Source organism: Lepisosteus oculatus, chromosome 14 (assembly GCF_040954835.1).
Source record: "Lepisosteus oculatus isolate fLepOcu1 chromosome 14, fLepOcu1.hap2, whole genome shotgun sequence".
Taxonomy (NCBI): Eukaryota; Metazoa; Chordata; class Actinopteri; order Semionotiformes; family Lepisosteidae; genus Lepisosteus; species Lepisosteus oculatus.
The window spans coordinates 59,105,814-59,116,361 of NC_090709.1; the positions used below are offsets into that span (position 1 = coordinate 59,105,814).

The 10,548-nt window shown below is 48.5% G+C and overlaps 1 protein-coding gene across 1 annotated transcript; it reads left to right on the plus strand.

Moving 5' to 3' along the window:
* The first annotated feature begins 120 nt into the window (after window positions 1-120).
* Window positions 121-8,605, plus strand: LOC138242684 (trichohyalin-like). The gene is made up of 5 exons (XM_069198240.1): window positions 121-154; window positions 1,831-2,553; window positions 2,946-4,491; window positions 4,552-4,664; window positions 6,546-8,605. Exons 1-5 carry the CDS (start codon window positions 121-123, stop codon window positions 8,603-8,605), a joined length of 4,476 nt encoding a protein of 1,491 aa, XP_069054341.1.
* The last annotated feature ends 1,943 nt before the right edge of the window (window positions 8,606-10,548 follow it).

Consider the following 10,548-nt stretch of genomic DNA (forward strand, 5'->3'; position numbering starts at 1 on the left):
CTGAACCACCAGGTGGCGCCAGAGATGAATCTTCCTCACCCAGGTGAGCTCACCTTTACCTGAAGAGAACAGGAAGTCCTTCTCCCTCAGATCAGCAGGAAGAGAAGGAGAGAGAGAGAGATGGCAGCGTGTGAGAGCTCAGTGCTCAGCCCTGGTGAGTTTTCTCTTGTTCTACCTGTCAGAGTGTCGGTAAGGGAGTCACTAAGGGTCTCTTCTCTGTCACAGAGCACAGCAGCAGCTGGAGAAGTTTCTTCCTGTCTGCTGAGAGTTTGTTCTGTCTGTCAAACACACAGGGTGTGATCTAGGAGAGAGACAGGAGCTGATTTACTTTCACTTTGAACTGACAGTGAATGTACTAAATATTTTAATAAGGTGTTTATTTAAAGTAAAATGATTAATGTAAAACATGACTGTTTGCTGATGGTGTTGGGTTCACACTATTAGTATTCGTGATGCTCGGACATGCTCAGATATGAACATTTCCTGTTTGTTGCTCAGAGGCCGTGTTTATTGTACAGTTGATAATACTAGAGAGGAATAAGTGCAGACGAACAAAAGATGAATTTATTTGGCCCATAATTTGTAGTGATTCCAGGTTCTTATGCAGCTGTTTCTCCTGTCCTGACTGGCAAGCTTGTTCCCCCTTGTCACCCCCCTCTGTGTACAGTAGAGCCTCCTGTACTGACTGGTGGAGCTCACCCAGCTATGTCTGGAGAGAAGGCAAGGTATCAGCTTGTTTCCCCCTCCCACCCCCTCTCTGTGTACAGTAGAGCCTCCTGTCATGACTGGAGGAGCTCATCCAGCTATGTTTGGAGAGAGGCCAGGGTATCGGCTTGTTCCCCTCTCCCACCCCCCTCTGTTTACAGTAGAGCCCCCCACTCCTGATTTTAAGTCTTAGTGTTGCTTTGAGCTTCAATATTAATTCTGAGGAACTCTGAGGTGTCAATATCCAGCTGGTCTTTAATGATGACTAACTGTCACTGAGGATGTTGAATATTCTGTATGTATGTGGTTCACTATCTTCAGCCTGTCAGTGTGGGACACTCCCTTCAGACTAAAGAGACTCAGTTCCTTCAGCTTGTCAGTTTCACTGTTTTTAAACTAACATCATGCTAATTCTCTTCAGTGTGGATCACAGTAAATTGTTTTTATGCGGTTTGAAACTATACAACACACAGATTTCCCAGCCAGGTGGATGAGTCCCAAACATTTCTTTATGAAATGTGACATTTTAGACTCACTACTGAAGAATCAGGATGGACAGTTTTTTACATGTATTTTACATGTATTTTTAAAATAAGGTGGAATAAAGGTTCATACTGGATACAGGAGCCCTATATATGTCTGAACTGCCACTGGACACTCAGAGTGTTAGTAGGACTCTACAGAATTATTGGCATCCTTTGTAAAGATGAGCAAGGAAGGCATTGGAAAAATGTCTGTGTTGTTTATCAGATGAAAGAAATCTAACCTTTCAACCTTTCAGTGAGGTTAAATTATTCTTAAAAAAATACTTATGAAAAATAAACGTACTATTGAGAGAACAGTTAAAAATAAAAAAAAGATTTTATATAAATTATAAGAATACAGAATATGAATGTTGTAAGAATACAGTTTGATTAACATTAACATTAACAGAACATTTTTGTATACTACAGAGAATACACAGAAAAATAATCTCAATAATCTGTGATTTTCCTCTCTCAGGGCAGGAACAAAAGAAAAGATATAGAGAAGTTTTTATCTTAAATTTTAAATGGGATGAATAGTGAAAATATCTGTGATGAGAACTTTATAATGTAAATAATCTGAGATCTTTTTCTCTGACAGGGAGGAGACAGGCTGTTTCCCATGAGGCACCACAGCGTCTCTCAGAGATCAGGTTCGTGCTGCTGGGGGAGGAGGAGTCTGGGAAGAGCTCAGCAGGAAACACCATCCTGGGCAGAGAGGAGTTTGACACAGAGGGAGTAACTAAGGAGTGTGTGAAGAGAAAGAGCGAAGTAGCTGGGAGGCAGATCATTGTGGTCGACACTCCAGACTGGGATGTGTGGCTGATGAGGAATGATCCACAGCAGATCAGACAGGAAATTGTGTCTCTGTGTCCACCAGGACCCCATGCTTTCCTCCTGGTCACTCCTGTGACCTCATCATTCACAGAGAGATACAGAAGATTATTGGAGGAACATCTGGAGCTTCTCGGTGACAGATTCTGGAGACACACAATAGTGCTGTTCACCTGGGGGGACATATTGAGAGACACAACCATTGAGCAGAATATTGAGAGAGGAGGGAAGGAGCTCCAGTGGCTGGTGGAGAAATGTGGGAACAGGTATCATGTTCTCAACAACAAGAACAGGGGCGACTTCACTCAGGTCACAGAGCTGCTGGAGAAGATAGAGGACATGGTGGCAGGAAAGAGTGACTGTTACTATGAGATTAAGGAAAAGGATTTACAGGGGATGGAAGTGAAGTTCAGGACTTTGGAAATAAGGAAGAGACAGAGGATAGAGAAGCTTCTGCAGAAGACACTGGGACCCCAACTGCCTCCCAAGAGTGAGTTCATGTTCTTTCTCTGATAGGGGTCACACCTCAGTACAGTCAGTTTAATAGAGATATTAAATGGGGTCATATTATCATATATTAAAGCTTCTGATAGAAGTCTAAATAGCTCTGAAATGAATCATACATTTTAATATTATTGTTACCAGATAAGTGATAAAAGCTGATTCGCATGATCTCCTGGATACCCAGTTCTACAGCAGGGCTCTGCAGGAAAAGACTCACAGCTGTGTTGGAAACAGAGCCCTTGTGGGATATCTACCCTGTAGAGCAACAGGTCACCACTGGGTCACACTGTGAGCTCTGCTGAGACTCCTCACTCACTGTAGCTTATCTCAGTGCTGAGCCTCTGAAGAGGAATAATCTGTGATCTTTTTCTCTGACAGGGGAGGGACAGGCAGATTCTCATGAGGCACCACAGTGTCTCTCAGAGATCAGGATCGTGCTGCTGGGGGGGAGAGGAGCAGGGAAGAGCTCAGCAGGAAACACCATCCTGGGCAGAGAGGAGTTTGACACTGAGGGAGGAACTGAGCAGTGTGTGAAGAGACAGGGTGAAGTAGCTGGAAGGCAGATCACTGTGGTTGACACTCCAGACTGGGAGGAGTGGCTGATGAGGAATGATCCACAGCAGATCAGACAGGAATTTGTGTCTCTGTGTCCCCCAGGACCCCACGCTCTCCTCCTGGAGATTAATCTGGACTCAATCACAGACTGGAGATCAGTGGAGAGATATCTGGAGCTCCTCAGTGAGAGCGTCTGGAGACACACAATAGTGCTGTTCACCTGGGGGGACACACTGAGACACACAATGATTGAGTGGTACATTGAGAGAGGAGGGAAGGAGCTTCAGTGTCTGGTGGAGAAATGTGAGAACAGGTATCATGTTCTTAACTACAAGGACAGGGGTGACAGCACTCAGGTCATAGAGCTGCTGGAGAAGATAGAGGATATGGTGACAGGAAACTATGGGCTGTACTTCACCACTGACATCAAAGAAATAAACACTGAACTAGAAAACTATATTAAACAAAAGGAGGAGGAGATACAGAGAGAGACAGAGGAGCTGAGACAGAGGGAGGAGGAGAGACAGAGAGAGACAGAGGAGCTGAGACAGAGGTTGGAGGAGAGACAGAGAGAGACAGAGGAGCTGAGACAGAGGGAGGAGGAGAGACAGAGAGAGACAGAGGAGCTGAGACAGAGGGAGGAGGAGCGACAGAGAGAGACAGAGGAGAGACAGAGAGAGACAGAGGAGCTGAGATGGAGGTTGGAGGAGAGACAGAGAGAGTCAGAGAAGCTAAGACAGAGGGAGGAGGAGAGACAGAGGGAGACAGAGGAGCTGAGACAGAGGGAGGAGGAGCGACAGAGAGAAACAGAGGAGCTGAGACAGAGAGAGGAGGAGAGACAGAGAGAGATAGATGAGCTGGGACAGAAAGAGGAGGAGAGACAGAGAGAGACAGAGGAGCTGAGACAGATGTTGGAGGAGAGACAGAGAGAGACAGAGGAGCTGAGACAGAGAGAGGAGGAGAGACAGAGGGAGATAGAGGAGCTGAGACAGGGGGAGGAGGAGAGACAGAGAGAGACAGAGGAGCTGAGACAGAGGTTGGAGGAGAGACAGAGAGAGACAGAGGAGCTGAGACAGAGAGAGGAGGAGAGACAGAGGGAGATAGAGGAGCTGAGACAGGGGGAGGAGGAGAGACAGAGAGAGACAGAGGAGCTGAGACAGAGAGAGGAGGAGAGACAGAGGGAGATAGAAGAGCTGAGACAGAGGGAGGAGGAGAGACAGAGACAGACAGAGGAGCTGAGACAGAGGTTGGAGGACAGACACAGAGAAATAGAGTTGAGACAGAAGTTGGAGAAGAGACAGAGAGAGACAGAGGAGCTGAGACAGAGGGAGGAGGAGAGGCAGCGAGAGACAGAGGAGCTGAGACAGAGGTTGAAGGAGAGACAGCGAGAGACAGAGGAGCTGAGACAGAGGTTGGAGGAGAGACAGAGAGAGACAGAGAAGCTGAGACAGAGGGAGGAGGAGAGACAGAGAGAGACAGAGGAGCTGAGACAGAAGTATGAAAGAAGGGAGAGAGAGAGAGAGAAGAGGAGCTCAGACAGAGGTTGGAGGAGAAGTGGAGCAGAAAAGAAGAGGAGCTGAAGGAGAAGATGAGAAAGACACTGAAGGAAGAGGAGCTGGAGAAAGAGACAGAGGAGCCCAGACTGCCTGTCAAGAGGAGGAACAGTAAAGACTTCACCCCTCTCAACAGTGAGTGTGATTGATGTTGTATTACTGAGTCACTGATCCTACTGCTCATCAGACTGAGAGATTCAACAATCTTGTGTCCTGTTAGGAATTAAAATCATACTGTGCTCCAATTTGTAATGTATTCCTAACACACTGACACACTGATATGTACCAGCTTAAATTAGTTCAGTCTCTGTAAATGAAATGGTTTATATCAGTAGAATGAGATTTAAACACACAACAGAGACTGATCTGTTCCTCAAGACTGTCTGACCAGCAGTGTCAAAGGCAGCTTTGAAGTCCAGCAGGACAGGAACGGATGAAAGAGCCTATCAGCAGATCATTAGAATCCCAGACAAGAGGTGTTTCTGTACATCAGTCTGAAAGACTCACCACAGCTTGTCAGTCTGTGACTGAACAGCAGCAGCCTGTTGTAGAATCTGTGTCAAACAGGGTGAGATGGAGAATTACCGAACAGCCTGGAGTCTGAATTCTGCTTTTTTAACAAAGTGGTCAAGACTGCAGGTCTAGGGTTAAAGGGACAGTTCCTGACCGACAGACACTGAATCACTGCAGCTCAGCCCAGCAGTGAGGATGTGATACCAGGAACATGAGGTGGAGTTTATTCCACTGACAGGTGCTGAGAAGCATGAAGCCTGTTTCTCTCTTCTCATCCTCTGAAGTAAAGACACAGTGGACTCTGACTCTGGGTGTGCTCAGTTTCAAAGAGAAATACCAGAAGGATGATTGCACTGGACTGCACACTCTCCTAGAGTGCTGTTCTTAACTGGATTGAAGAGATTATCTCTCCTTCAATTAATGTCCTTCTACACTCTGCTCCTGTAACAGTACAGTACTGCAGCATGACTGTTGTTGCTTGAAGGCCAGTAAATGAGCACACATATTCTTCAGATGAAATTTGAGTCACTTTGGAAAATAAGTTCAGACACGATTGAAAATCATGACCATCAGGTACAACTATGTGGTTATCATGATGCCCAATAATAATTCTCAGATGTTCATTCTGTAAATTTCTTTCATAATGGCCAGCAGCTATATCACCCTGCAACTCCCAGCTGGCAGGCCCCCACTGGAACCCAGCAGTGTGAGCCTGGTCAGTACCTAGAGGAGAGACTCCTGGGAAAATACTAAGGCTGTTGCTCGAAGAAGTGTGAGTGGGGCCAGCAGGGGGCGCTCTCACCCTGTGGTCTGTGTGAGTCCTAATGCCCCAGTATAGTGACGGGGACACTAGACTGTAAACAGGCGCTGTCCTTCGGATGAGATAATAAAACCGAGGTCCTGACTCTCTGTGGTCATTAACAATCCCAGGGTGTCTCTCGAGAAGAGTAGGGGTGTAACCCCAATGTCCTGGCCAAATTTCCCATTGGCCCTTACCAATCATGGCCTCCTAATAATCCCCCTCTTTGAACTGGATTCATTCCTCTGTTCTCCTCCCCACTGAGAGCTGGTGTGTGGGGAGCGTTCTGGCGCACTATGGCTGCTGTCGCATCATCCAGGTGGGGGCTGCACACTGGTGGTGGTGGAGGGGATTCCACATTACCTGTAAAAAGCTTTCATTGGAGTGTCCAGAAAAGCACTATAGAAGTGCAAGCAATTATTATTATTATTATAATGACTTTTAAGTTACGTTTGTCAAGAAATGACTTGAGCAAATTGGACTCTTCTTACCTGGGGAAAGGTTGTTTTCCTCTCATGTCTAACCTCCCTGATGCTCCTGCCTCTCCTCCTGTTGCAGTGAGTGAAGGAGACCCTGCAGTCGAACCCAGACTCCAGCCCCACCCCTCTGAGCTGAGACTGGTGCTGCTGGGCAGGACTAGTGCTGGGAAGAGCGCAGCAGGAAACACCATCCTGGGAGGCACACAGTTCCCCTCCCGGCCCAGCCTGTCCGCCGTCACCCAGACCTGCGAGAGACACAGAGGGGAAGCTGCTGGGAGGCAGGTCTCCGTCATCGACACACCAGACCTCCTGGACAACAGGGGGCGCCAGAGGGACGTGTGTCTGGAGGTCAGGAGGTGCCTGCTGCTGTCCTCTCCAGGACCCCACGCTTTCCTGCTGGTGCTGCCGGCCAGACGCTTCACGGACGAGGAGAAGGGAGCCCTGCTGACCATGACTGAGGTGTTTGGGGAGGCTGTTTTGAATCACACTGTTGTCCTCTTCACCCACGGGGACAGTCTGGGACAGGAGACAGTGCAGCAGTACATTGACACACAGGGGAGAGACCTGCAGCAGCTCTTAGAGAAGTGTGGGAACAGGTATCATGTTCTCAACAATATGGACACGGGGGACCGCACTCAGGTCACAGAGCTGCTGGAGAAGATAGAGGACATGGTGGCAGGAAACAATCTGGGCTTCTTTGTGGACCAGGATGCAGAGGAGAGGCTGAGAGAAAGAGAGAACAGATACAGAGAGGAGGAGGGCAGGAAGGAGAGGGAAGAGTTTCTGAAGATAGTGCAGGAGCTGAGAGAGGAGTACGAGGCAGAACTGCGTCAGAAGACGAAGGAGCTGAGACGCAGGAGTGAGGAAGAGCAGAGGAGGACAGTGGAGCAGCTGAAGGAGGAGCACGAGGAGCAGCAGAGGCGCCAGCTGGAGGAGCTGAGACGCAGGCAGGGAGAGGAGCAGCGCAGGCAGCTGGAGGCTCTCAGGAGAGAGCAGGAGGAGACACTGCGCAGGAAGGAGCAGGAGCTGCACCTGCAGTACCAGGAGCAGAGGCAGAGGCTGGAGCAGGAGCAGTGCGAGAAGACGGAGGAGATCAAGCTCCGCTACAGGACGCAGCACCAGGAGCTCCTGCGCAGGTACGAGGAGGAGCAGCGCAGCAGAGCTGAGCAGATGGAGCTCAGATACCAAGAGCAGCACAGGAGGGTGCAGGAGACCATCCTGAAACTCACTGAGGAGCAGCTGAGGAAGGTGGAGGAGACCAGGACCCAGTGTGCAGGGAGACTGAGGGAGAGGATTGAGGCTGTGAAGAGGGAGCTTGAAGAAGAGCAGGAGAGGAAGATAGAGGAGCTGAGGCAGCAGCACAGAGGCCAAGACCGCGGGGAGGCCCAGCAGAGGTGTGAAGCAGAGCTGTGGAGGAAGGTGGACGAGATCAAGCAGCTGTATAAAGAGAGAATGCAGGGGAGAGTTCAGGAGCTGGAGCAGCAGCAGCAGAGGGAGATGGAGGAGAAGAGGAAGGAGCAGGAGGAGGAGCAGAGGAAGAGAGAGGAGGAGCTGAGGAGGCAGCTGGAGGACGATTGCAGGCAGAGGGAGCAGGAGCTGGAGCTGAGGAGGGCTGAGGAGCTCAGAAGAGTGGAGGAGCTGGAGCAGAGATATGCACAGGAGGAGCAGAGCAGTCTGGCAGAGCTCAGACTCCACTACGAGGAGAGGATGAGAGAGCAGGGCAGGCAGGAGGTGCACAGGCAGACAGAGGAGCTGAGACTGAGGCAGCAGCAGAGGGAGGCAGAGCTGAGGCAGGATTTGGAGGATGAGCAGAGGAGGAGGGCAGAGGAGCTGAGGCAGCAGTTGGAGAGGGAGCACAGTCAGAGAGAGCAGGAGCTGGAGGAGAGATACAGGGAGCAGCAGCGAGAGGCGCAGGAGGAGAGGAGCAGGACGGAGGAGCTGAGGAGGCAGTGGGAGGAAGGGCTGAGAGAGGAGTACGACAGGAGGCTGCAGAGAAAGGAGGCGGAGATCCAGGAGAGGTGGGAAGGGGAGCTGCAGAGGAGAGTGAAGGAACTACAGGAGTCCTCCCAGCCTCAGAGCCTGGAGCTGGGTCAGAGTAAGTACCCCAGCAGTGGTAGATGCCCAGTCAGGGTGGGGTAAAGTCTGCGGGGCAACTTCCAGAGAGACAAATCTGCTCACAAGGCTCCATATCTTTCTCCTGACTCAGGAGTGAATCGGTTTAGTATTGGGACCATGAGGGGCGATATGTGCTTTTTTGCTGCGTACTGTTGGAATTTGTTTTTGACACAAAAGTATAGAATATGATTGCATATTAAATATGAGTCTATAGTACAGACAGCCAGCGTTTCCACATTTTAACTTTGTCAAACAAGACTTGCTGTGTTCAATCCCCCTAGTTTCAGGTCAGCAGCAGTAAAGTAAATCAAACAGAGTTACTTGGTCACAAGTCTCTTACACGATTTTCAGTCTGCGACTCCTCGACATCCCCAGACCCTTGATATGATCCTGTGAGCCACTTTCAGTGGCTGTTTGCCTGTGGGTGTTTCTGAGTTTCATTTCCTCTGCAGCAAGTAAAATGCAGCTCAAAGGGATCCAAACATTCAGGAGTTTCCACTTCTTCTCCCTGATAACAGCTGATGAGAGTTGTGCATCTTGCACTGTTGCCCTTGTAGGTCTCTCTAGGTCTCTGGCATATTGAATAGAGGTATTTTCACCTAAGACCTGTGGAGGTTGTCTGCAGTCTGATCACTTTTTATTTCAGTTTCTTCAATGCTCTCATGATTTTTCTGCCGTCGGCTGATTTCATGTGTCTTGAACCACTGATGTTTTCTGATTGCTGACTCCTCCGGTTGTGTCTTTTTCAAGACATTACATATTGTTGATATTGTGATGCCCGATCTCTCTCCAGTGATTACAATTCCAACTGGACTTTAATGGGCTCTTATCTTCACAGTTGCTTGCTCTTCTGTCACAGACAGCTCTCTGGTCTTCATCCATAAACAACAGCCAAAACCAAACAGTAAAGTGCAAAGACTAAAACCTAGGCTGCTCTTGTTTTCACAGTTAAAACAACATAAACACCTGAGCAATTAGAGTCACCTGTCAGCCATTTTCCCGATAAATTCTGTTCACCTGAAACTGGGAATTGAACACAACAAATGACATTGTTGTAACATAACTAATCATGTCTAGAAAATAATATCCACAGACAGATGCTAAAATTCTCTATGTTTGCTCAAATGTAATCCTTTGATCTGAAATACAAATTTCAATAGTACACATCAAAATATACATCACATTTAATTTTGTACAAATCAAAAATGACTTGAGTAATGAATTTTACTTACAGCTGGTCCAGTGGTTCAGGTCTGGTCCTGTTAGACCAGAAGGACAGCTTGTCCAGTGGTTCAAGTCTGATCCTGTTAGACCAGGAGGACAGCTGGTCCAGTCATGTTGGAGGACAGCAGGTGCAGGGATGCAATACAACTTCTAACAAGAATGAAGAAAATGTCAAGTTCATATCTTAACAAGTTTGAAGTTGTTTCCGAGTTGTAGCAGTTGTACGTTTAAGGACTGAGCACATGAAGTTCTGTTTTATCTGGATTGGTGGGTGTCTTGTACCAAATGCTCTGCTGTACTGTTGAATTTTATATATTTCAAAAATCAGTTGGATAAACAAATGAGATTCATCATCTACAGACTATCGTTGATCTCTAGCTTGTTTGGTAGTGAGTAGTAAATGGGTCACTTGTAACCTCCTTTCCTGTCTCTCCTCCTGTTGCAGTGAGTGAAGGTGACCCTGCAGTTGAACCCAGACTCCAGCCCCGCCCCTCTGAGCTGAGACTGGTGCCGCTGGGAGCCGGACTGGGGGCAGCAATAGGGGCCCTATTAGGAGCCCTGAGGGGCCCAACAGGAGCAGCAGCAGGAACAGTGATAGGAGCTGCAACAGGAGCTCAGATAGGAGCTTTACTGGGAGGAGAAACCAGAGCAGCACAGACTCACACACAAGAGCGCACACAGCCCGCAGACACACAAGAGCACAGACAGCCCGCATACACAGCCCGCAGACACACAAGAGCACA